At 39.7% G+C, this 27,611-nt stretch overlaps 2 protein-coding genes across 12 annotated transcripts in view; one reads left to right on the plus strand and one right to left on the minus strand.

Annotated features, from left to right (window-relative positions):
- The window catches only part of LOC147120410 (formin-like protein 2), a 375,571-nt gene extending 368,961 nt beyond the window's left edge, over positions 1-6,610 (plus strand). For 3 of the 7 annotated variants that reach the window (XM_085986300.1, XM_085986293.1, XM_085986297.1), the window contains one exon: positions 4,812-6,610. In XM_085986300.1, coding sequence (XP_085842426.1) covers positions 4,812-4,921 — 110 coding nt within the window. In that variant the 3' untranslated portion in view covers positions 4,922-6,610. The remainder of the gene's footprint in view (positions 1-4,811) is intronic. The other 4 variants (XM_085986294.1, XM_085986298.1, XM_085986295.1 and 1 more) reach the window with 2 other exon arrangements.
- Positions 6,611-7,722: 1,112 nt separating this feature from the next.
- The window catches only part of prpf40a (PRP40 pre-mRNA processing factor 40 homolog A), a 49,285-nt gene continuing 29,396 nt past the window's right edge, over positions 7,723-27,611 (minus strand). For 4 of the 5 annotated variants that reach the window (XM_085986301.1, XM_085986304.1, XM_085986305.1 and 1 more), the window contains 13 exons: positions 22,889-22,997; positions 22,610-22,760; positions 19,652-19,785; positions 18,906-19,020; positions 18,683-18,774; positions 17,878-17,994; positions 16,908-17,045; positions 16,666-16,761; positions 14,321-14,407; positions 11,878-11,974; positions 11,729-11,790; positions 10,436-10,609; positions 7,723-9,068 (listed from right to left, as the gene is read on the minus strand). In XM_085986301.1, the coding sequence (XP_085842427.1) occupies positions 8,976-9,068; positions 10,436-10,609; positions 11,729-11,790; positions 11,878-11,974; positions 14,321-14,407; positions 16,666-16,761; positions 16,908-17,045; positions 17,878-17,994; positions 18,683-18,774; positions 18,906-19,020; positions 19,652-19,785; positions 22,610-22,760; positions 22,889-22,997 (1,465 nt within the window). In that variant the 3' untranslated portion in view covers positions 7,723-8,975. The remainder of the gene's footprint in view (positions 9,069-10,435; positions 10,610-11,728; positions 11,791-11,877; positions 11,975-14,320; positions 14,408-16,665; positions 16,762-16,907; positions 17,046-17,877; positions 17,995-18,682; positions 18,775-18,905; positions 19,021-19,651; positions 19,786-22,609; positions 22,761-22,888; positions 22,998-27,611) is intronic. The other variant, XM_085986306.1, reaches the window with a different exon arrangement.

The raw sequence follows: 27,611 nt of genomic DNA on the forward strand, positions 1-27,611 counted from the left end.
CAGTTGACTGACCCCATGAGCACCACAATGTTGTTCAGACTGCCTATGTGATATCAAGTTGTGGATGAATCAAAATTTCCTCCAACTGACCATTAGGGAAGACTGAAGCCATCACTTTTAGCCTCTGCCATAAACTCCATTTCCCTGATAAGGATATCATCACACTCCACAGCCATCTTTTTTCTATTCATTCATGGGATGTGGGCATCGCTGGCAAGGCCAGCATTTATTGCCCATCCCTAATTGCCCTTGAGAAGGTGGCGGTGAGCCGCCGCCTTAAACTGCTGCAGTCCGTGTAGTGAAGATACTCCCATAGTGCTGTTGGGGAGTTCCAGGATTTTGACCCAGCAACGATGCAGGAACAATATATTTCCAAGTCAGGATGCTGTGCGACTTGGAGGGGAACTTGGAGGTGGTGGTGTTCCCATGCGCCTGCTGCCCTTGTCCTTCTAGGTGGTAGAGGTCGTGAGTTTGGGAGGTGCTGCCGAAGAAGCCTTGGTGAGTTGCTGCAGTGCATCTTGTTAGATGGTACACACTGCAGCCACGGTACGCCAGTGGTGGAGGGAGTGAATGTTTAAGGTGGTGGATGGGGTGCCAATCAAGCGGGCTGCTTTGTCCTGGATAGTGTCAAGCTTCCTGAGTGATGTTGGAGCTGCACTCATCCAGGCAAGTGGAGAGTATTCCATCACACTCCTTACTTGTGCCTTGTAGATGGTGGAAAGGTTTGGGGAGTCAGGAGGTGAGTCACTTGCTGCAGAATACCCAGCCTCTGACCTGCTCTTGTAGCCACAGTATTTATGTGGCTGGTCCAGTTAAGTTTCTGGTCAATGGTGACCCCCCAGGGTGTTGATTGTGGGGGATTCGGCGATGATGAGCTGCTCAGACTGAACTAGACCATGCAAAACCCATGGCGCCCTGTTTGAAGCCGTACATCCTATCCACCTCCACAATTTTGGCACCTCCATTCCTACCTTACCACTTGCTGCAGCTGAAACCCTTAGCTATGCTTTTGGTTTTCCAAGTGCCCGCCTTACTAGTCTTTCATCCTGCACCCTCCATAAACTTCAACTTGTTCAAAACTCCGGTGCCTGGATCCTGCCTTGTACTAAGTCCTGGTCACCTATCACTCCTATTCTCCCTGCTCTTAATTCCCTCCTTGTTCTCCAGTATATTAAATTTATGAAAGCCTGATCCTCAAACCCCTTCAAGGCCTCACCCCTCCCTGTCTCGTCAATCTCCTCCACCTTTACATCACCTTTTGGTCCTCTGACTCTGGCTTTTTGTCCATTTCCCCCCACCCCTTCTTAACCTACACGCTGAAATTCCCTCCCTAAATTCTTCTGCCTCTCCACATTTCTCTCAATCTTTTGATCCTCTCTAACTCTCCCACCACAGCTCAGCTTTCACACCTTTATTCCATTTATGTTTCCTCCTTCCCCGCATGTAAAGTGCCGTGGGATGTTTTCGAGCTTAAAGGTGCTATATAAATGCAAGTAGTTGTTGTTTCTAATCTATATAAATGCCCTGGACATAGAAACCAATCTGTAAGCTTGCAGACAATATAATTGGGGGAGCAGTGGAGAAATGTGATGTATAGAGTTCACAATTTGCATTGGTTACGCAATTGGGGAGAGAAATTGCAGTGTGTGTGAGATGTAAGTATACAATGAATGGAATAGACTTAGTCTAGTAGACAATGGACGAGATGAATTTCAGATCTCTGGATCTTCCCATGGCGTGCAGCATGGCAAGGTCTCCCCCTGCTGCAAGGGTGCGTCCCCATCCTGGCTAGCTTTCCAGGGCAGCTGTCTTCTCTTTGACAGAAAATGCCAGAAGTGGGGAGTGGCGAGGGGAATTGGCAGGCAGTTGGGGGAGTGGCTCCCAAAAGGTTTCCGGATGCATCTTGCTTCAGTGACCCCCCCGGGAGCTGGTGTAACTTGAGTGGAAAAGCTGCTATTCCTAAAGGCATGTGTGCTAGGATTCTTTACAGCCTATGTGAAGAACCATCTGTTTTCCTTCAGTAGACGAGCCAAACATTTCAAAAGCTTGCTTCCAGAAAAAAAGCTATTTCTGTGATAAGTAGGGATGTTTGGATTCTAATGTATCTATTGTACCAAAGCTCGTGGAAACCCATCAGAGAAGCTATTTTAGCATCTCAATTACAACAAGCTAATATCTGGTTGCTAATTCGGTTGCAGTGTAACTCGCTCAATTTCTAATACCCTGAAGCTCATGCGGTATAAACGGAGTGATCCTTTCATATCCAGCGCAAAGCTGGAACAGTAAATATCTACATTTCTACAACCATCACTATGGTATTTGGGCCTCATTTCAGAAGCTAGCTTCTAGCAACATATCAGATGGCCTGCTGAATGGGATACACTACATAATGATGACTGTCAGTAATTTTCTTATCACAATGCTTTAAGGAAGAATGTTTTGCCACTCTTTTTCATCTTCAGTGACCTGGTGGAGGAGGTTGGAAGTGCCATTCACTTTGTTGATGAAACTTCCCTCCACAATGCCACTAACTCTTCTGAAGAACAGGTGGCATCCCGATCGTTCTCCATTTTCTTCTAGTTAAATGGTGTATTCACTGAAGATTCAATAACCAAGGAAGATGGAGCATACAAGGGTCAAAGACCTTAAGCTCCAGTGTTTGCTGATCACATCAGATCTACACCAAGGCACGAAAGTACCAGAAGAACTCTGTGGAAGCACTAAAGGAACTCTGTAGAAATTCTAAAAGTCCTGCTCCACTGCCAGAAGTTCAATGGGTCAGGACTTCATCCACCTGCCTGTCCTCATCATGTCCCAAATCCTGAGGATGGGGGTTATTTAATGATGCTACTGGGGTACCTGTCCCACCGTGGCAGGATGTTGGAGTGGTACCTTACGTTCTGTCATGAGGTGGGGGTGTCTTGAAATGGTTCCATTTCATTGGATCCTTACTCTTTCACTGGTTTTCCATTCTCCCAATGGCAATAGAGTGATTGTTATTTGAATATGGCATTGTGGAGCCCACTTACGGCCCAGGAATGTCTGATCCTGTTTTGTGCAGGTGTACTTACTGCTGGGCAGATCTGGCAAAATTTCCACCTGATGTTGCCAGTACCAACTCCAAAAGTGACATCACTACAGGGGGGGTGGACTGATGAAGCACTAATTTTCCCATTCCCCACTGGAATTTCTGAAACTGGTTCTACTCCAAATGATTTTTAAAAAATCTTCTCATCAATGGCAAGGTTAGTGTTCTACACAGTGATGAAATATTGCAGCCCTGTTTTACAGGCTGTAAAGAAAAGCAATCTCTTGCTAGCCAAAACCAATGCAAAATAGACTTGATGAAGGGGGCCCAGTTCCTGTCACTGTCCAGCTTCTCTGGTTTCAAAGGGTTGGGCTGTCAATCCCCACAAGATTATGCCTGGAGCAGCAACACAGGAGGTGCTGACTGGACGTCCATGTTCACACAAGCATGCTACAGCTGTACCACTTCATTTTGCATCAATCCAAAATTCCTACACAAATATCAGCAGTGAAACTTCACCGGGGCCCTAAAATTCTGCAGCAAATCATCTCAATCTGGATAATTTTCAAATATGTAAAAAACACAATGCTAAATTGGTGGGTTTTGTTCAGGAAAAGTTTGTGCATTAGACTGTTTACTATGTGTACCATTTCAGCACCAGTGTGCTGCTTAACGGTTTACAGTAATAGGTCTCACTTAACACCTAGCTGTCTCACCTAATTTCACCTAGTAAGTGGTAGCTATTGTTGGAAGAACTCAAAGGAGAAATCTAGCAAAAAAGTTTAATTTTGGATTTAACTAATAAGCACTTACAGGAAACTTTCTGGTATCCGGCACTGATGGGACCGAGCTAGTGCCGTACCATCAAAACTGCTGTAGAAACCAGCGCTAATGTTAAAACATACGGAGCTTTTGAGCTCCGTGTGAATCAACAAACCCCGTTGCTTAGCAACAGCTTCAAAACAGTCGGCCGCAGCTTAAAAGCGTCTCTGTAGCTAAGCAACAGCTTCAGCTAGACCTTGCAGAGCCTGACTGGGAAAAAAAAGCAACGAGAAGTAAAAAAACTTAGAGGAAACGGGTCCTGAATTTTGCCGGTAGATAGAGCTTTCCGGACATTTAACCTCCGGTTAAACAAAAGTTTCCTGTATTTGGTAATCAATTATATTAAGTTAATACTTAAAAGCTGATTATATTCAGCTTTCTTGGCCAAGGAATGGGAGTTGCAGCAGAGGCCCACCAAAGAAGTGGAAAGATAAAGTGAAGGCAAGGAGAAAAATATATATATATATTTATATATATATATATTTTTTTTTACAAAGTTTTATAGAAAAACTGCATACCAGAATTGAAGTATACTCAGACTGGAATGAATGAGAGTGCATTACCATAAAGTGGACTGCTCCACAGTACAGCAGTCTGTGACTAGGCAGAAATGATTATGTTTGCAATTAGCTATTGAAAATTACCACCTTTTAATTAGGTTGGCCCTTGCTTGAAATAATCCAGTTTAAAAACCGAATGAAGGCTTCTAGAAAAAAAAAAATCACCTAGAAAAATGGCATTTCCACGCAAATATAGGGATAACTGGAGTTACTCAATTCTGCAGAGCAGTCAGTATTTTTGATATGGTAATATTTCTTGCTTGTACTTGAATACTTTCTGGGATTGATCACTGCACACAAGCTGCTTTGCTAGATTGTCTTCTCATTCACAACAAAACATTTGCTTTTTTTTCTCCATTGTGTTTTTACATCATCTTAATTTGGACTTCATTTCTATACAGATCTTAGGAACCAACCGTACAGGCGTGCAGATGCGGTGAGAAGAAGTGTGAGAAGACGTTTCGATGAACAAAACTTGCGCTCAGTGAATAGCACTGAATTGGCATTGTGATGGAGAAGGAAAGTGTTGAGAGTATGAGTGTGTTTGAATGATATGGTGTCTGCGTGAAGCGTGCGTTGTTTGTTACCACGTAACTATCAGCGTGGCATGCTGTTGGAAATTGGGGTGAGGACAAGAGGAAGAATCACAGGCAATCTGTGTGGGCTAGCAGATTTATTCAGCCCAAGTTAACAAGTGCCTCAATGTAAAAATTCCTCTCGAGCTACACAGCACAATACTGCTGCAGTGTGTAACTGTTGATATAACAATTGATAAGTTTTATTATATTCAATAAATTTTAACACGGTTGTAAACTAAAAATTAAGTGTGATCTCTAAACTGTTTTAAATTTGACATGAAATATTAAAGCCAAGAAAAATGGGTAGAGGTGTTTGGTGGAGATAAGGATTAATGCATGTGGAATAGCTTGCCATAAACTGCCAAGGCAGTTAATGTTATTGAGTTCATTTGAAGACTGCACACTGTACTTGCGTTGCACACAATTTGTTTGTTTGTATTGGCACTGTCTAACCAAGGCACTGAATCTGTGTGGAATTTGGTAATTTAAATAGAGAAGTAACTCTCTTCACCACAGGTGACCAATCGACAATGATCACCAGATACAATACGATCTTGTTTGCCAGCAGTGTCAAAAGAAATGAAACAAACAGGCCTACGGCTGCATCGTGAGGACAAACGTTGAAAGAAAATGTTATATACTCATCGAGTATTGGGAAAAAAAACTTGTAGATATGACTAAGGTATTAACCCCTAATTAAACAGTATTATTAAGCGTCCGAGGACCAAAAGTAGAAATTTGTTACTGGACACAAAGGTGTAAAATTGTACATTAACAATTTTCAAAGGTTGAAGTAGAAATTGAATTCATGTACTTCTCTGAAAATGTGCCCATTTGGCTTATATTTTAATCTCCTTGGTTGCATTGCCTCGCCATGTTGATTGTAAAGTTTATTGTATAGTATTTAACCACTGAACTCCTTCCTGTTTGCATTTGGCTCATGTGACCCACTTGTGACTGGCATTATTTTTTGTTTTGAACAATGTGTAGTTATATTTAGATAAAGCTGTCCTAAATGTACAGATATTTTGCTAAGAAATCAGTGCATTTTTATGGTTTTTTACAGTTCTTTGATTCACTCTATAGCCTCTGGGTAATATTGTACATATTGTTTAAAAATATTGCGACAGCCTGTGCTATACAATTTGAATGTTATTTTAACTTATAGTTCTGTTTTTATATTTAACTAAAATGACAGTGACCAAGGTTTGGCTCATCATTACCAGATTAACTTCTGCTTACAATTTCAGTGTAAACTTAATTTTAAAGTCATCTGCTTTGTTTCATTTTCTACACGGTGTGTATATGATGCATAGAACATGCCAAGATTGTGTCCTTTGTCCACCGACAAGTAAACAAGGAAGTTGACAATAAGGAGAGTGCAGTGTTCAATTTTAGCAATATTGTAAATTCTAAGTTAATCCACAGCAGCTAAATTTTAAAAATTGCAAATTTGAGTGAAGAATCTTATGCTGTCCTGGATCAGTGACTGGAATGTTGGCATGTTCTGCTCATGTACTTTAGTTTCCTGCTTGTTGGCAAAATAGAACTGTTTTATAAAAAAAAAACTATTAATAGAACCCAGATTTGTTAATGGTCAAATAAACACCTTTACACTACTACATGGAAGTCTCTGCTTGAAATCTTCCCGAGTGTATTCCCGTCAATAGAAACACAAACTTCCACATTTTACATGGGGGCTGGGATTCTTCTGTTAAGTCAGGATGAGGTGGAACCTCTGCCTGTTCCTCTGCGTCTACTTCAACCATGACCTATTTCCCTGTGTTAGGGGTCATTCATTAAGCAGGGCAGGATTCCCATTGCCCAGCACCCAGCCACAATATCTCAGCATGCTGCTTCACCAACAGAAGAGGTGGCTGGAAAGAGGGATAAGAACCCTGGAGATCAACACAGCCTCAGCCTTGGCAGAGACAGAAATTTGCACAGGGAGGGTGGGTGGAGACGGTGTGCTTATATGGTGGGCCTCTACTCCACCCTCACTCTACATTCCCTAACTTGGCATCACTTTCCCCAGGGCAGGTCCCAGGAAATGGGGCAGAGACCTGCTCCCTATCCCCCAAATTGGTAAGCCTGTGTAAAGTTTCAATTAACTACCCAAGTCATTTTCTCAACAGCACTGGCCCCCTAGATGAAAGCCTGCTCAAAAATGGCAGCGGATTAATTTACAATTTTGTTTTCACTCATTACCACTCTGTTCTCACTGGAAAAACAGGGTAATAGAAACACCAAAGTCAGGGCCGTGTAAGACAGTACAGGACGATCCCCATCCATGATCTTGTAAGATCACACTACGGTATGAAGGTCTCAAAGTCCTGGAACATTTTTTGATGTACATTTCTGAAGCAGCGAAATAGATCCACCTGAAGATGCATCCCTACTTCACAAAGGTCACTGCTTGTTGCACTAAAGTATAGTGATAGTGTATCTACATTCAGACAGACCCCTTTGATCTGGGACTGGAAGTGGTAGATTTCCAGCCATATTCCTAGAATTCCAACAAGATGTCCAGGTGGCCTGTGTTCACCTCTCTGAATAAGGAGGTCAGGTATGAAGGTCGTGGTTGTAAAAACACCCGTGCAAGCACTCTATTGTCCACCCAGTGTCTGATTCCTGATGTCATAGACCAATAAAGCAAGTGAGATGTAAACTAGTGGACTATAATGTTTGATGTGGTATTATGTTTGTCAATTAATAATTCAGATGTGGAGACTGATTTCAGCAGAAAACAAATTTTAATGTTTCTGTGATAAAACATACAAAAATATTCTGCTCCCTTTCTGAGCAACGCTTAAGTATTTCAGACACAAGTATATACAGAGATGGAAAATAAACCCTCTGCTGCATTTCATGCCTTGGAAAATTAAATTTTAGAACAACTTCAATAAAATTTGCAGTACTGTTTAGGGAAAATGAACTCTGCTACAAGTACAAACTTGTTTTGCCTGCATCATGCTCAGTTTTTTTTTGCACTAATGTTTTCCAAATGGACAAAGACAAATTAGAATAAAATGTCCTTGAAGAAATTACAAAATTAACTACAATAAAACAGGAATTAAAGCTATCAAGATTTTCAGAATAAATTTAGTTTTGAATTACTAATAGCAAAAAATCCTGCTACATTTTTATGGCACACCTATCTAATGTTCTTTCCATTTTAATACACTTAGTAACAGGTCATTTGCAATTATGTATGATGGCCAGGAATCTGAAAGGACAACTCAAAAGGTCCCAGGTCTCTCAACACAGCTAGCTTTGCTCAGTTGGATACAAAACACTTGTGTCAGAAATAGCAGGTAGCTCACTCTCAACGTCAGCATAGAGCCATGCTATCTTCAGAGCCACGACCAGTTCATTTATGTTCTTTATGATTACCCAGGATTTTCTTTTTTTTAATTTCATAATGTATGATGGCATAAATAAAGTTTAACCAAACAACATTAAAATTCCACTGTTATTGGCTACTCCCATAATCGGAAGTGAAGCAAGCAAAGCAATTTCTGGGCAAATCTCTGAAGACTTCCTTACGTCTTATCTTCAACTTTCCAAAAACACACATGAACTGCTTACAGTTTCTGACGTCAGAAGCTTGCTGTTGGATGCAAACAGACCAGAAGTGACTTTTCAGCTTGTACACATTAATTAGGGTACAGGTGCTCTTTAAGAAATTATGGGTAAGTTTTAAGACCCATGATGAATATAGAGTACTGTAGCATGATATGCGCCCAAACTTAAGCTGGCAGATCTTGGAATCAGAAGGATTTATCTACATAATAAAGAAACTCTGTTGCTCACATATTGAAAGAAAGTTTTAGGGATCTATTCTGGTTTCACAAATCATCATATCCCCTGTAAAAATTACAACAGGTGTCAAAGCATTGGAAATTACATTTAATCCTTTTGAGTGTTTGTTAAAAGACTGCCCGCACCCAACTTTTGACTTGGTTGATTCATACATACAAGTGTTAATCACTGGTCATCATCAAGTTGTTGCAGGAGTGTTCGCCTTCGTTTTTCTAACTCTCCTTCACTTAGCTCACTATCAGAGGTCTCCCAATTTGCCTGTGGATAAAAAGCTCAAGTCAGTTCCAACCAGCAATCAGAATCTTCCATATTTTAGTAGTGCATCAGCATCAAGTGCAATTTGAAAAATACACAACTACAGATTGTTCCTTGTTTAAGGCAGTGATTCTCAAGAACAGTTATGCCCATTCATTTGAAGCAACATTTTTTTTTAATTTTTTTTTTTAAAAACACTCTCCACACATGCCTCAATTTTAATTTCAGTAAATGGTACAGTACTAGGAAGATTGGGTAGTTATAATTTCTGTACTTTTATTTTGTGAAAGACATTCATTTTGAAACACTTTTTTTTTTTTTTTAAACGCACCTTTCAGTCCTCATGCCAAATGATACAGGAGTGTTTGAGGACAAGGACATTTATTTCCCTTGCAGGTATGAGCCATCATAATGACATTTTTAAGTTAGGAGCTGTGTCAATACAATCAGAAAGTTTAAAAAAAAGGGACAAGGGACGGATGAAATCTACCAAGTACTGACAATCACCATCAGGGAGCCTAAAAGACTAGGGAAAGATCCCACTGAATTGGAAACAAACCAACATGGCACCTATTTCAAGAAAGGTGATAAAAGCAACCCAGATAACTAAGAAACATTAGCCTCACATTAGCAACTGGTAAAACAATGGAATCAATCATTAGAAAAAAAAGTTGAAGATAACCATTCCCATACTAACCTCAGACAATCTTGAGGAAGTGACATGCCAAGTAAACATTGAAAGCCCCAATATAGTATACCTAGACTTCCAAATCACCCTCAACATAATTCTTCATGAAAGGCTGGTACATGAGTTTAAGGCAATGGGTATCTTAGATAAAACTTGAAGATGGATAAGGAACACCCTGAAAGAGGAACTAGTTTGAGGAGTGAAATTCACAGGAAGGGTATCAAAAGATATGGAACAACAGTGGGTAAATGGAGTTGAGGTACAGATCAGCCACTCTAATTCAATGGCAGAACAGGCTTGAGGGGCTGCATGACCTATTCCTGTTCTTGTGTTCCTAACTACAGCAGATGAAATACAACATAGATAAGTGCAAGAGTGTTCTTCTAAGGCTATATTTTAATTTATGTTACAGTAATGAGAAAGAGCAATAATTGATCTGGAAATGAGAATTGTCATTCAGCAAAGCAGAAAAAGACAATTGCTGACAACAAAATTAAAACCATAGAAAAAGCAAGCTTGCATCAATATTGATTCTGGGGAAGATTATCAGAATAAATATGAAGGGTATTTGATGTTATAAAGCATTTTGTCTAACTTAATAAAGTCCCATAACTTTATGCCAAAAATAAATTGATCCACATCACTATATGTATATCATCCAAATAATCAAAAGCTTACGTACTGTGTCTTTGTTGGTGGCTTTTCTGGGTGATTTGTGCTTTGATTGCGATCTGTGTCTGTTTCTTTCTTTTTCATCATCCCTGCTTCTTTCCTTTTCTCTTCTATCCCGGTCTCTCTCCCTTTCCCGATCACGTTCACGTTCTCGTTCTCGTTCTCCTTCAGATTCAGGAGTCACCTATATAGTTAGGAATTAAAAGGGTTACATTCACCATTATGCCACCTGTAACTCTTAAATAAAGATTTATGTATTGCTGCAATATGTTGTGTTGAAATTTATACTTTCTTAAATAACGTGGTATGCGACCTCCAGCACATTCAATTTGTACATCAAGTAATAAAAGTTGCAAAATAAGAAAACTAGTGGTTCCAACTGATGAAGAGTACCACATTTAATTGGAACCCTTGACTCGAACATAAATATGGGAAGGAAAACCAAATCTCTCTAACTTACAGGGCTTTTGGGCTATAGTTTCACTTACCATATAAAATGGCAAATTTTAAATTATTACATTTGATCCCCTCCATTTCTCTCGCTGAATCCTCCTTCATATTTGGTCATACAGAATCACAAAAACCTCAGCTCCAAATAGTATAATCCAACACTCTATACAATTATTAATTTTATACATAATCTTTTCCTACATGTTTTTCTGTTATTCCCTTAATGATAACATTTCTAAATTTTATACACACACTCCAGATCAAAATATCTTAAATTTTCAAACTCTCTTGGCTACTCAGAAGAAAACAGAAACAATAGGAAAAATATTTCAAGTATTTCAGCAAGTTTGATCACGATCTGGAAACACTATTATAAAAATAAAAGCAAGATATTCTATTAAAATAAACTCTCTAAAAACATTCTTTTGGTTAACTGAGAAACCTAGGTAAGGAGCAAATACTCTTGTGTACTAATTGATAAGAGAATGAGAGAAAGTTAGGTAAATCAAACAATGAATAGGTGATGCCAAGCTTGGCTTTAGAAGGCCTGAAGATTATAGTAGGGAGGAAAGCAGAGGGCAACAAGGAGTTCCAGTAAAATAATGAGTTAGAGTAAGAGGCACAGATTCAGGGAGAAGGAAAATCATGTAGATCATAGTAAAGCTTTGAAGGAATAATTCAGAAGAGCAGTGACCATACAGAGAAAGGTTGAAGGGTAGAGCTGAGATAAGGAACAGCTTATCAGAAGACATGATTTAGGGGTTCCAAATTCTAACCAGTACTTTGATATTAAATCACTCATCGCTACAGATACTAGTAAATTAAAGAAAATCTAAATGCAGTTGAGACTTACAGACTTGCGTCTTCTCTTTTTGCCCTTTTTCTTGTGTTTTTTAGACTTTTTATAACTTCGCTCTAAATATGAGAGAGAAAATATTTAAAACCTGAGCTGACTGAAAAATTTAAGTTTATACATGAAAGCGTTAGCAAGGTTTAGAGTACCTGACTCTTCACTAGAGGATCGGTCTGAAGGGGATTTTGAATGGGAACGCTTCTTTTTCTTAGAATGGTGATAATCATCATCTTCTGATTCAGAGGCCTACAGGATTAAATACAAGTACTTATCAACTGAGCTGCAAGGACACGGAGATAGAAGGCTAGATTTTCTGGCACTGTTTAGGCTGGAGTGGTTACATTAAGCCTTTGGAAAGGCTCAGAAAGTATCTTAATCTTTTAGCTGTCTTTGACAAGGATGAAAAGGGAAAACATGAATGAATAAAAATCAAACCTAAAGAACAGCCACAAAACTACAGGCATGTGTTGGAGCAGGCTCACAGCTAATCCTGTTTTAATGGCTGCTGAAATGACTGTGATGCTGTATGAGATATATGTGAGGAGGCTAGCCTTGGTGCCATGGCACCATCTTCATAGGTCAGTGTGACTACAAGGACGTGGAGCCAAGTTTCAGGCCACAGTCCCTGGATGCGCCAGGCCCTACACTGCACGATTGCTGCAAAAAGCACAACTCTGCATTTGACGCTTTGATGATCCAAACCCTGTAATGCAACCAATCAGTAGGCTGGCTGTTTAATACCCTAGTGTGCCTTCTTTCATTTAATGCCACTGAAATAGGATTGGGGTATGTCACGTTTCAGGACTCTTTGGCCAATTTTCCACAAGAAGGATCTGGATAGGAGTTATTTATTTTTAAGTTAAAGCGTGCTTTAAAGGGGTTAAATTCACAGAGCAGCAGGACTGTCAGGTATGTATTATGTTTCAGATGGGGCATCAGAAACCTGAGATCGCAGGGACAATAAAAGATCATTTATCATTGAATCCAATGTTCACACTCATTTCTGCTGCGACAATCTATTTCAATTGAACTCAGCAGAGGTCATTGCCAAGTTAGTTTGGTGGACTTCGCTCGCTGGTGCTTAAAAGCCGTAACTGCAGTCAGGCTTTTAAAAAAAGGAGACACTGACACCAAAGGCAGTCTGGTTTTTGTAATCAGGCCAGCACATGCAGTCAAGCAGTGAAGAACAGTGAAAAGGCTGAAAAGACAGGAGACTGTAAGGGAAGAGGTTCTACCCTGGACAAGGTGCAGAGATTATTCTCATTAAATAAGACGACCCACCAGAATGGGGGTAGCGTTGCACGTTCTCCATTTTGTATCATTACCTAAATACAAGTTGTACTAATTGAACGAAGCAATTCTAAGTATAGCCAGTACTCTGTATGTTTCATCTTACTGTGGAATAGCTCATCCAAAACTACCCATATTTCATTCCCTACCACCCCCAAGTCCCAATCACCCAGCACCCTTTTAAAAAATTAATTCATGGAACATGGGCGCGCTGGCAAGGCCAGCATTTATTGGCCATCCCTAGTTGCCCTTGAGAAGGTGGCGGTGAACAGCCTTCTTGAACTGCTGCAGTCCATGTGGTGAAGGTACTTCCACAGTGCTGTTAGGTAGGGAGTTCCAGGATTTTGACCTCACTAACCTACATTGGCTCTTATCCAGATCACAAGGATGTTTCATTGCTACACTCCCGGGTCCTGCTACCACACAAGTAAATACAGGGCAGTGCGAGTCAGCTCCTATATAAGTAAGATGCTGAGCAAGGTTCGACTGGAACCACTGAACCGAAGAAGGTATCCATGGCAGATCTGAATTCTTAGCTGGGTGCTTCCATGGAGGCATCTAACATTAGTTTGGCATTCACATATCTTAGTGGTGCCTTTGAGTTTGCTGTTGTAGCTTACTTTGCATGCATTAACTGTATGCCAAAACAAGGTATAGGCACTTCATCTTCACAAGTGCCAGGGTACCACTGGGTGAGCAAAGAGCACTTCCTCCGGGGCTTGATGTCCATCGATGGATGCTTCTCCTCTTCTTCTAAACACTTCAGATAGAGGGAGTTTTATTGGGATACCCATTAGTGCCAGTAATAGTGCTTGGTAGGGGTGGAATTGAACAATTAGCACATAAGCTGATGCGAACAGAACTGACAGAAGAAAAACAAATGGTAAATGGCCAAAATTGACAAACATTAAATTTACTTACCTGTGTCATTTAAATCAGCAACAGCCACAGTTGATTCCCTAGCAACCCTGGATGCCCATTCCACATTCTTCAGAACTGACATCTTGTACACCTGAACACCAGGAAATGATGTGCAGGGCATCCCAGCCCCAAATGTATTTTTTATGAAGCGCCAACCTGTTTGAGACAGGCATTCCAATGTCACTGTCCCCAATTAGTATAACTTGACAGGTAGTGGCAGTGGAAAATCAGGGCTAAAGTGTCTGCTTATACAGTTGACTAAAAACAACATTCAAATTTACAGACCAAAATATAACAAAATCAATAGGTTTGTGTTCAATCTGTGTATCAAACAGTTCACCATACCATAACATTTTGAGAAATCAAAATGGAAGCACTTACTGAACGAGAGCGAGAATGCTTCCTGTGATGCTTTTTTGACTTTTTGGAATGTTTTTTGCTCTTTGAATGGTGATGCTGGCATTCGTGCTATTGCATAAAAAAAAAAGAAAAACTTGGATGACATACAGCTGACAAAATATACATACTTGTGCAACAAAACAGATGAACTATTTCTGACAACAGAGGCTCAGAGTGCTAGCCTCCGATAGAAACTGTGCAAAGAGAAAAGCAAATCACACAAACTTAAAAACCAAGGTCAGGAGAAATTAAGAGTATTTTGATAAATTCTGCAATGATTCTTTTTAGGTGAAGACTATGATAATATTTAGTAAAATCTTCAGGGCAATTTTCTCTTCAATAAACCAGTTTACATATCAATAACAATAAAACAAATACTGACTATTGTGTTCTCATTGAGTTACAAGAATTAGATTTCCTTAAATTTCAGAGGTGCAACATTGTCTTGAAAACAAAAAGACTTGCATTTATATAGCACCTTTCACAACCTCAGGACATCCCAAAGTGCTTTACAGTGAATGCGGTATTTTCTTCACATGTAGTCACAGTTGTAATGTAGGAAATGCGGCAGCCACTTTGCGCACAGCAAGGTCCCACAAACAGCAGTGTGTTAATAACCAGCTAATCTGTTTTAGTGATATTGGTTGAGGGATAAATGTTAGCTAGGACACTGGAGTGAAATCCCCTGCTTTTCATCAAAATAGTGGCATGTATTGTCAATTTAAAAAACAAAAAATTCTACCAATTTTCTAACCTTGCCAAGGCAACGATTCCTTTGCTGGGGTACAGATCCATGGGTGCTGCTTGTTGTCAACTACCTCGCCCGAGTAGTCACTATTCACACGTGAGCCTCAACTGAGTGTTCGCAGATTATTTGAACGCAACCGGGATCAGAGCGGAGTCCAGTCCTGTCCCCTCACCCAACGTGTACACACGTGCACTTTCAGCAGTGATCATCTTAACCCATTTCCCTCACCCTAATACAACGGTGCTTAGGCAAATTGTAGAACAGCTCAGCTGCTCAATGGACATAACGTGCCGAGTTATCAGAACGCAAATGTCCTTCAGTAAGGACTGTCTGAGCATAGCAGCTCAGCTTCTCTGCAGAGAGGGGGGGGGTTGGTTGGGCGGGGGGAGTAAGATTAATGGATAGGGCAAGACAGTTTATTCTAAGCTCCTAATATTGAGCTGAGCTGAGCTGAAACATTGGCCAAACATGAGCAGTTAATCTTCGGCACATCCTTTTAATAAGCAAAACAAATGTGTGTCTGAAGGGAGAAGGGGCAGACAAAATGAAGAATGGGTATGTATAATTTAGGGATGACAGCAAAACTGAACTCCACATCTGAAGTAACTTGACTTTTGCTTAATTTGATTTATTCTGGGTTTAAGATGGATTGATGAAAGTTAAAAATGTGGTACACATTTGAAGTCAATTACTGCACTGCAGTTGCACATCACTGCATATCCTGTCAAAATAATTTTGATAACCCATGCCCCATTTCTAAAGCAATAGGTAGATTACACTGAAATCAATGGCTCGGATTTTGCAGTCAGTAGCGAAGGGACAGTGCTCGCCGCTGACCTCGAAGAAAGCTGCCCAAAGATTTAGCAGGCTTTGTGGCACCAATTTCCCCTATTCCGTCGTCAGTTTCAATCTGGTGGGATCTATAGGGGACCTGTGGTGTCTTCGAGCAGCCAATCAGATTGAAGAATTCTCAAACAGCAAACCAGGAAGCAAAAAGCACGGATTATCATTCATTTTTAAATCATTTTACAGAGAGCGAAATGAAGATTGGGACATACACATGGGATTAAGGTAGAAGCTGAAATATCATAAATTAAAAATAAAAAAATAAAAATGAATTTTTATTTTAAATTAATTATCATGGAATGGAAGGAATGACACTCCACACTTATAAAATTAGTTTTTCAGGGCCAGAGAGGTTGTTCGGCAGTAATTATGACTTAGTACGCCATTAAAAGCCTCAGTTACACATCATTCAACAAGGCTTAACATTTTCAATGGTTTTTACAGCGAGAATAATGCATAAAAAGTTAACGTTCACATCAAATAATTGATTCTGTGTTGATTGCATCGGCGAAGACTGCAACAGCGCACCCTGTGGAGGAGCAGGGTATCATTGACAGCAGCTTTCGATTTCTGCGTTTAACTGTGCATGTGCGGATGCCAGAAGTTGTCAGTTTTGCACAGTAATGACGGCACATGCTGACTGTTTCGCCATCAGCACAACCGCAAATTCTGGGCCAATGTCAATTAAAAGCAATGCTACTGTAACTCCTACTTTAAGATTTTCCATAATTACCTCAAGAATCTGTAGAAATTCCTTGAAAAGTCTTTTTCTTTCAGATTCTACTGTAATGTCTTCAAAAGCAGACTCGTTTACAAATCTATCTCGGACCTGAAAGGAAAATATTAGCTTATGAGATTCAATTAGCTCAAACACATTTATTGGAAATCAAAAAAAGTATAATGTATCAGGACTGTATTACATTTATAAATCTAAAATTAGTTGCATGCTTTACAAAGGCATTAACACATATATACCTCGTCCCAATTTGATTCTGGCTCAAGAGGAGGAGTTGCTTGTTTTAACATACTTTTGAAAGCAGTTTCTTTGCGCTTTAGTTTTCTAGCTTCTTCCTTTTCTCTTTCACGTTCTCGAGCTTCTGCTTTCTCTAACAACTATCATAAATCACAAGTGATTATCACAGATCATATAAGGCAATGTTCAGTTAATTATCACCATTGAATATCACTATGGAAACAACAGTAGATTGCTAAGAATCTCTAGAAAAAGTGTACGCAATTGAGAAAACCTTACAGAGCACCAATAAGGGCACTTATTGTAATTATATAAACTATACAAGAAAACTCTTCATAGCAGATAAATAAATAAGATATTTTGTGGTATTGCTTGCATAATCATTTTTTAAAAAATGGTGTCTCTCTCTCACTATAACTACCTTTCTGGTTGGATCATACTCTTTCTATTTAGCTCTTCATTTGTCTTTCACTTTCTGTTGTCATTTCTGAGCTAGATTTCTGCCCATTCATGAGGAAGTGATGAAGCTGCAGCAAGAGAACGTGAGGGAATCTGCACTGTTAAGAGTGGCTAGGAGTGAGGCAATACAGGGCTAGGGAATGAGCAGGGGACTGGGGAGCATAGCATGAAGGTGGTGAGTAGAGTACAGGACTCTGGAGAGAAGCAGAAACAGGGAATGTAGTGCGGGGACTTCAAGCCTTCTGCAATGAAGGAAGGAGAATTGGATTGATTGTGGAAGATCTTATCAAGAAGTTGGGAGCAGAGCCAGAGTATTCAGGATAGGTCTTTGTGGGAGGGAGGGAGGGAATTAAGGTAGAGCACTTGGGTAGGGTGTGAGGAGGAGAGAAATTACCCATGATTTTGAGATACCTTTTCTACAAGTCCTTACTGTGAGACGGTCAACTTTTGGGAAACATCAGGTTTTGTGAACTTCAGCACATTAAGTTAAACAATTAAAAAAAAGATACTTACACTGTTGAAAGTAAGTTTAATGTTACCAGCATCAAGTGTGGCTGCTCTCTTGTCTGAGCTAATGACTGTACCAAATTCTTCAAAAGTAGTATTTACTTCTACAACAAAACCTTTATCCTGTGCAGGGAAAATAGTACACGTCATTTCTTTTAGGATCACCTCACTTTCAGAGCAGTTGTATCACATGATTGCTCAAGGAACATTTAGCAAAGATAACTAAAATACATTACAAAAATCATAACATTCAATACTTCTTTGTAATGATTATATTGTCTTAATCATTTTTTTTGTTCCATTAGAATTTAACTGAAATTTGTTGAATGGGTTACATCTATGAAATGTCTGGAGTGCAGGTGGAGATCGAATTTTACAAATATAAACATTTATCCAATGACTACTCAACCAAATTACACATATACACAGAAGATAGGTCATCAGCAGCACTGTGAGATTAATCTTTCCACAAGGAAGGTTAACAGTTAAATCACCGGTACCGAGATCACAAGTGTATTTTTGTCAGCCTCAGCGTGTGATCACCATCTCACACTGCTGGTTATAACATTTATAAAGCTTCTTACAGGATCACAATGTGTTTCCCCAACGAGTATTTGATTTTCTTGGCTTAAATTCCTGTTGAAGTTCTTTTGTGATAAAATAAGGACCTAGAATTTCCCAGTAGCCAATTGCAGATTTCAACAAGCTACACAATTTCACTATGTTTTGTAAGTTGCAACAAATAACAACAAAGCTATTAATCCACTATTGCATATTTTCATATATGAAACTCAATATGCTATGCATTTACCTTTAAAATATCTTTTATTATCTTCTTTTCATCATGGAAGCGTGCTTTTAGATCTTCCACATAAAATTTGAAGAGATCAAGTGGGGTAGATCCTAAAGACAAAACATGAATTCAACACACGAATAGAAAATTATATGGATATATGAGAATAACTGTAACTTGTTCTATACAGTAGAGACATGAACAGAACATGGGGATTGGGGGCAAACTGAAGTAGTCTTACCAGGTTGTCCCAACATTTTGGAGAATCTAATATCAGCACTAATAGCAGGATACAATTCCATCCAGGTAGACATAGAATGCAAATGTCCACTTTCATGCAACTCATCTAAGAATGTCTGCAAGAATATTAGATGAAAAGTGAAAATTAAGAACTATACTTTTCAGTACATTTTCTTCTTGCATTCAATGATAAGATGTCACAAATCAATGCTGCTTTAAGATAGTATGAAACAGTACACACCATTTTAAGGGAATAACTACAATATAGTTAGATGCTGTGGTATGATATATTGTGACACGTGGTTTGGGATTGTGGGCTATACTTTATTGGAGGTTGATGTCCTACCATTTTAAGCTGGAGCTTGAAGAATGAGATGTTTGAGAAAGTTTCATAAACAATTATTTTATCCATTTATTTTTTGAGGTAGGTTAATACATTTAAAGTTAACACATCTAATAAAATAAATGATAATTACTGATTGCAAATTACAATTAGCACTCAATGCATAAAATGTTTGTAAGTTTAAAAACGTTTCAGTGGCGAATAATCCAGAGTGCAAACAACCAAAACAACTCAACATATACAAAAAAGAATGTAACTGTTATAAAAAATAGTTGCTTTTATGGCTTTTTTGGTCACTTTGAACTGTTGAGATATTCTTAACTAGTAACTTAATAATGAATAAAAAATCTTACATCAACATTATGTATCGCATTACTTGTAAATTGACTTAATTTATCACTTACTTGAAAAGCCTCCCTATTTTTACGCTGCCTTCTCCGCTCTCTAAGCAAACCTCGCTGTTTCTCCTCCTCTTCCTCTTTCTCTAATGCTCTTATATGCTCTTCAAAACAAACAAGTGCATCTTCTTTATCCATATCTATGAAACAAAAGTTTTTGTGCCAAATGTAAAATCAATGCATTATATGGGAGGTAGATAGTATTTAATTTTAAATCATTTGTAAAAGCAAAGATTTTAGTAAAATTATCCACCTTTTAAGTCCTCTGAAGATCCAGTTATAAATCTTAATCTCAGGTTTGGAATGAATTAACACAGCTTTAAGAGATAAATACTGCACAGCAGTGAACAACTAAAATCGTATTTGGGAGGTTTCTTCCTGAATCTTTTGTTTTAAGCCAGAAATGTGCAAGACACAGCCTGCAGGTTCCTTTCACCTGGCCCACAGTTCCCTTGTTCCATCTATGTGCTTGTGTGCATCAAAGACTTTCCACTTGAGTGGTTTAAACTTCCTGAGCATTAGAAAAGATTGTTTTCTGATTGGTGCATTTAGACCAATGAAGGAGCAGCCTCTCCGCATCAATTAGAAAGTAACCATGACCAGTTGTCCAGGCCCGGGAAATTTAAAAGAGGCCGAAGCTCCCAGCTTACAAATTTTTTGATGAACTTGCCCCGACAAACATGGAGAACACAATGGTGATAAGCGCAGTGGGAATGGTGGGTATATCAAGAGCAGCAGGGAACCGATGGTGTCAGATCAGCCCAAGTTGCAAAAGTGGACAGCAGGCAGGAGGGAGCAAACCAGACCAGGAACTGAAAAGCAAAATGGTAATTAAGTATAGGGACTTTGTGTATGGGGGTAGGTGGGGTGAGATTTTGAGTTTTGAGCTTGGATCTATAGTCTTTGGTAGACCTGAATTTTTAGTTTGGGGAGGGGGCTGGATTTTTCATGTACGTGTATAAAAGTAGAACAGCGAGAAGTGTTCTGCCAACACTGATTTCTGCAAGTATTTTGTCTAAAGGTTTTGAGAGTCACATGGAAATTTAAAACTTCAAGTTTACTACATGATTATATTTCTAGTGTACATCAAGAATATTAATAAAACAAGATCCCAAAAAACAGGACAATCATGTGAATCACAAGAAACTGTTACCACTGTCATTAATTATTCCATGTTATAATTCTGTGTTGGACTGCAAAACACCTGAACTGCCAAACGGTTCATTGTGAAATGCTGAATCTGTGAGCATTGGAAAGAGGAATGGTTTCTACATTAACAAAATCCTGGAAGATCCTATTGCTACTTTTTATAAGCTATATCGACAGGTTTAAATGTCACGCAGGACTTTAAGTAAAACAGATTTTGAGGACTGCATCTTTCAGGTGGGTAAATTGGCACTTCTTTGTGCAACACAGCAGCAAGGGCCTTTGTGTTGTCAACTATGTATGGAGTTAAGAGTACAATTTGTGACAGCAGAACAAGATCAAATACAAGGCTAAGTTGAGCGTATTTAAGGGAGATTTGCGCCATGGAAAGGACAATTAATTAAAAAAAGTATCTCACTGCAGCACCGTGTTTCCTCGCATGCCAAGGGTCATACAGCGGACATGGCCCTAGCTGGTTTTGTTGCATCAAACATGATTGCAAAGGCAGTAAAGCCCTTCTCTCATGGTACTTTTGTGAAGCAGTGCATGGAGACCATGGCAGAAATTGTGTCTCTTCATCAAGATTAGCTCATCACAGAAGAATTCAGTAAAGAATGGAACAGTTTAAGAAACTCACAAGACAACTGTTTGAAAAGGTCCAGAGTTTTGTGTGGTACAACCTTGCTATGGATGAAAACACTGACATGGACATTAATCAGTTGCTCATTTTTGTTAATGGAACTGACGATTCCTTCAACACAATCAAAGAACTGCTGTTTGGATCAGCATGCAAACCAGAAAAGGTATAAATCAACCTAAATATGTTGATATAAGTCCCACATTGAAAAGAAACTCAATTAATTTTAATAGAACCTGGTTTCTTCTTGCATCTGGAAAAGACAACCATAGGCCAAGCTTACTAGCCTGACCACTAATGGTGCTGCAACCGTGCTTGAGAAGAGACACCGAATCAAGGCATTTGTCAAAGAGATGGCAACTGATGAAAGCCTATGCTGCCTTGTGCGGTTTTCTGAACGACTGTTACCCTAAAGGTGAAGGCAACATTGAATACATCATTTGTGTTGCAGATGTACTGCGGCTGTTACAAATCAAGGATGAAGACTGCAGCATCTGAATTTACCAGCCGTTGTCAACACTTCTATGAAAGATTGCCAGAGTTGTTTAGAAATGCCCTTACTGTCGGTGTTGAAATGGAATGAATGGACTGAAATGGAACTGACTAGGCCCCAACACAATACACAATGACCATCTGAAGAGCAGGCTCGATGTGGTGGGTGTGCCAGCATTCTAAGAGTACATGCCAGAGGTGCTTGTAGCTATATGATGCCATGCATGCAGTCTTTATTTGGCAGCACATTTATGTGCAAACAAACCTGCAGCTGTCCCACTTCTGCTCAAGCCTCACAGGTGAACACCTGCAAGATATCCTTTGGTTGACCATGACAAAACTTGCAACACGAATGAAAGCTCTTGTAAAGCAGAGCAAGCTCAGATTTCACAGAGAAACTGACCTATATTATTACGTGACAAATGATTGTTCAATAACTATATTTTGCTGTAAATATGAAACCAAGATCTTAACTGCAAAACACTGCGAAGAGATGTGCGATGTACAAATGTTTTCTTCAAAAAAAGGTGACTGTTTAAATCAGGATTCTGCCTGCCCCCAAAGTGTTTGAATCATATATGGCCCACACAATGGTCGTGCTATGTCAAACCAGCACCCTGCTCCAAAAGATTGTACATCCCTACTCTCAGCTCTTCCAATCTGCAACATGCTCTGACACATTAACTTACTTTGCAACTCTTCATCCTCTGCAAAAGTTGGATTATCCATTAGATACTGCTGTGCCTCTGACCACGTAGTGCAGTAAGTTACATTAGCCATGTTGTCGAGGATGTTCTTCAGTGCCTGGGTGTTCCTCTTTCTCAGTTGCCTTGCTTGCTCCTGAAATCAGGTAAAAGTTGACTATACTGATCACTGAAGCATGGAACAGACAAATACACAAACCAAAAGGCATAAAACCTGATGTCAAATGGTCTTTTCTTATTTCATGACTTCTTAAATAATCAAACCTTTTCTTTTTTGGCCAGGAAAAACAAAACATCTTCATAGATCTCCTGCCGATCCCGCTCAGGAACTGCTGTCCATACTTCAGTCTCTCCAAACATCTGTTCAGCTTTCCTGGAACATTACAAATCAGTTTATTTTTTTAAAAATGCATAAATATCACAAAAAAAATCAACATACATCTCTCATGATTCAGCAATTTTCGTCAGCGAGTAGCTGAGCCGTATGGACCAGGGAGGTTCTTCATTCAATCTTCGGTTTGTGCTGAGTTAGCTGATCTCAGCCAAACCAGTGATAAGAGGCACTACAATTGGCCTCAGTGCCTCTGGGTTAAGGAAAGGACAGTCAGTCAGAGTTCTCACACCTGGCTAATATCCAGCAACTCTTGCTAGGGGTGCACATGGCTGAGGGCTCATTTGAGCTTAGGGATGATGCTCCCTGTGGACAAATAGCAAACTGACTCTCTCTCACACTTGAACATTGGACACTTGGGCAAGGTACCTGAGGATAAGTAGCACCTATGGATCTGTACCCAAGCAAGGAGTCAATCCTTTAGGAAAGAAAGGGAGAAAATCAGTGGCGAATGTTTGAAAAAACAAACCCAAACTTAAAAAAAAATTATGGCACAAAATTTGCTGTGGCAGGGCAACAAATGGTGCCCAATTAATGGTGACAATGTTTTGCCCTGCAAGTTGCTGGAAGTGCGAGATGGAAATGGCACAGTGCCCTCTACAGAACATGTGGGATGAGAGTGAACATGGCAAGCAACTGTGTATCTCCATAATCAATCAGATTGAAGCATTGTGAAATTAACAGCACAAGGACTGAGAAGGAATTGTAAATTAGAGTGAGTGATTTCATTGTCAAATCGGGTACAGAAAGATAAGTAGAGAATGAAAGAAAGATTGGATTAAGAAAAAAAGGGACAAAGAATTCTTTTTTTAATTCATTCTAAATTTAAAAAAAAAATCTCCAACAGCAATTAAAACCTGAAGGAATGAGATTCCACATTTAATAGTTCATTTTTAGCACCAGGGAGGTTGGATTTAGTTACTTGACTTAATTTTCTGTGGCGAGTTTACTTTGTATCTACAGTACAAGTACAGAAACTTCATGCCACTTAATGCATTTGAATGGGGAGTCAGGCATAGGGTTGCAAAATTCCAGGAATTTTTAAAAGAGGAAACTTTCCGTGGGAATTTTCGGGTATTTATGGGAATTTTGAGTTTTTTTGCACACTGATGGTTTTTGTCTCTGACCCTCATATTACCTTTGTCATCAAAATAGACATACTGTTCCATACAAATAAAAACAGGCTTTCAATTTAGGTTATAATTTTGAACTTTATTGAACCCCCACAAAAAAGACCCATCTAAAATAAAATAAAAAGAGCGTCAGCTTATTTAGCCTGTAATTTGTCCTTATTTTGTCCCTTTGAGTCTTCTACTCATGAGTCTTCTACTCATCATTGCTCCTCCTGATTCTCTGACTCGTTCATTTCCTCCTGTGTGTCAGTGTCTAGCTGTGTGATGGACATTTCTGTATCTGGCTCAATAAGTTGTAGGTTCGCCCGGATAGCCACCAGTTTCTCCACTCTCTCGTTAGTCAGCCTGTTGCACACCTTTGTATGCGTATTCCCAAAAAGTGACCAGTTTCGTTCAGAGGCCGCTGATGAAGGTGGGATTTGGAGTATCACCGATGCAATGGGTGACAGGGCCTCAGATGCACAAAGTCCTTTCCACCAGGTATGTGCACTGATATACTTGCATGATTCCCATATCCCGTGCCCATTCAATAGACCTTGCTTGGTAGAGAACGTGGCCAGACTTCCCAGAACTTTGCCCACGTCCAGATTGAGGTGGCGTGAGAGGTTGATCTGTTCGCCAGAAAGTATTGGTCTCCCAACATGCTTTGGGTCCAGCATGTATGCTGCAGCATGAATCGGCCTGACACAAAATTCTTGACGCGTCTGTATGAATTGAACAATTGCCTTCTCCTGTGCTTTGAGCAGCAGGGATGTGGGTAGGGCAATGCTGATTTGTTCTTTTAAATCAGTAAAAAGCCTGAGAACATCTGACAAGACAGCGTCATCTCCTTCAATCTGAGCAATTGCAGATGCTACTGGTGAGAGTAGTTTAAGGCTGCTAACCACTCTCTCCCAAAACACATCATCCGGCAGTATTTTCTTGATGGTGGTTTCCATAGCCCCAGACTGGGATATTGCCATTTCTTGCAGCGACTCCTTACCCTCCAGAAGGCTGTTGTACATTATGACAACGCCACCCCATCTAGTGTTACTGGGCAGCTTCAGTGTGGTGTTCTTGTTCTTTGTCGTTTGTAGGTTGCTGCAACTACCTGTTTTCCCCTGACATACTTAACAACTTGCTTGGCTTTCTTGTAGTGTTTCCATGGTTCTCAAACTCATGATGTCCTTGAGGAGCAGGTTGAGCCCATGAGCTGCGCACCCAATAGACGTAATATGAGGGTAGGCCTCCTCCACTTGAGCCCAAGCAGCCTTCATATTTCACAGCATTGTCAGTAACTACTGCAAAGAACTTTTGTGATCCAAGATTGCTGATGACCACTTCCAGCTCATCAGCAATGTATGTGCCTGTGTGTCTGTTGTCCTTCGTGTCTGTGCTTTTGAAGAACACTGGGAGAGGAGTGGAGATGATGTAGTTTATGATGCCCTCCCCTCGTACATTTGACCACCCATCTGAGATAACTGCAACACAGTCTGCCATCTCTATTGTTTCTTTGAGCTTTCCTTGGACTCTGTTATACTCAGCCTCCAGCAAATAAGTAGACAAAGCATGTCTGGTGGGAGGACAGTATGCAGGGCGAATAACATTGAAAAATCTCTTCCAGTACACATTGGCTGTGAGCATGAGGAGTGAGCCTGTCGCATATACAGCTCAAGCAAGGCACTCATCTGCATTCTTCTGGCTATGGTTATCCATTGTATCAAAGAACCTTCCAAGTGGGCCAGGAGTTGCTGATGATAAGGAGCCTGATGCTGAATGTGAACCATCATCTTCTTGAATGGAAGCAGAGGAACTCTGGGCTGACTGCTGTGAGCTTTGAGTGAAGTTGTTGCATTTGGATAAATGCTGCTGCATCTTTGTGGCATTCTTTACATATGGCTTTGTACAGTGTTTGCACATGTACACAGTCTTTCCATCTTTAATGCCTGGGGTAAAATGCTTCCACACATCCGACAGCAAACGTGGCATTGCTCTATGCAGAGAAATAAAGGGCATTCGTCTCTGTGTCGAACTGTGGTCGATCAGCACGAGTGCAACAGGGTGAGTAAATTTTTCCCGATGCTCCATGTGATGGAAGCATGACCTGTGCACGCACGACGCTACATCACCAATAGAGGGAGCTAATCGCTCATCTAACCAATCAGGACACATTTGTTCAGTCACACACAAAACTTGAAATTATTAAAACAAGCCAAGTAAGATAAACATTTATTGATTAAGAAATTCCTTAATAATTAAGATTCCATCTCTGTTAGTAATTTTAAGAGAGGACCTGTGAAAAAAATGAAAGAAATACAAAAAAAACCCATTATGCAAAATTCCCAAGCTAAACTTCCCGTGGAAAATTTCCAGAAATTTCCCAGAAACTTTCCACCCCTTCGCAACCCTAGTCAGGCAGCAAGTTGGCATTTTTGCAAAGCTAACGACATCTCAGACAGCAACTTTCGATTTCTACGTTTAATCGCGCATCTGCCTTCGCCTGAAGTTGCAGACGTATTAGCACATAAATAACAGCGAGCGCCATTAGCCTCGCCATTCCTTTGACAGCAAATTTTGGACCAATATGGTGAAAATAATCTCCCAAGAGTATAAATGAATATGGTTTACAAACTCCCAATTTTTGGTTATAATTGCTAGTTTGCACAGAGGTCAAGTAAAAAGGCAATTTGAAAAAAAAACCTCAATTCAATAAAATTAGAACCAGAACTGTTGCTTTTATCTTGGCGCATTTCTTCGGAAACGGGAATTTTGAATCTTCCTCGATACAGTTTTTAGGCAATGACAACTCCATACAGCACTGTTAGCTCAGCCGTACATACTGGCTGTGGAGAGTGACAATCTCAGAAGAGAGATTTCTGCTTTGTTTCAGTGGTGCACCAGTGAAAAATGGACTGCTATACCTAGCTGCCAAGCAATATGATTATTTGGCTGGTTACACCCAGATCTCACTTTAGGATTTGAACAGGAGGGAATCAATTAATTTAGGGAATATTTGAATGACCTGGTTAAGAAAGTATATCCCGAAAAGGTCAATTACCCCATGCAAAAATACTTAAGACTGTACGCAGCCAAGGCATTATAGCAATGTTAATTAAAATCAACACAAGCCACATATTGTCCATAACCTAGGCAACCAATGGTTGTAACTGCCCAAAGAAAATACTAAAAAAGATTCCATGTATCAATTGGTAACAAGGGCATTCACGAGTCATTTTGTTAAACAAAAATTGCAGTTTCCTACAAAAGTAGAATGCTAAAATTCCATTCTGCGTATACCTTCACATACATTTATACCAACAAAGAAAATACCATTACACTAAAGATCCATCCACTGGCATAAAGTGTCACGAGTAAAGATTTACTGGATCTTGCAAATTGAAAAAAATTGTATAGTAATGAATAAGCTGAAATCTAGTTTTTGTTTATTAGACTGATTTTCTCTGTCAACTTTAACAGAGCTGCA

The sequence above is a fragment of the Somniosus microcephalus genome, chromosome 4, assembly GCF_052327205.1.
Source record: "Somniosus microcephalus isolate GS21.2 chromosome 4, FLI_Smic_1.0, whole genome shotgun sequence".
Classification (NCBI taxonomy): domain Eukaryota; kingdom Metazoa; phylum Chordata; class Chondrichthyes; order Squaliformes; family Somniosidae; genus Somniosus; species Somniosus microcephalus.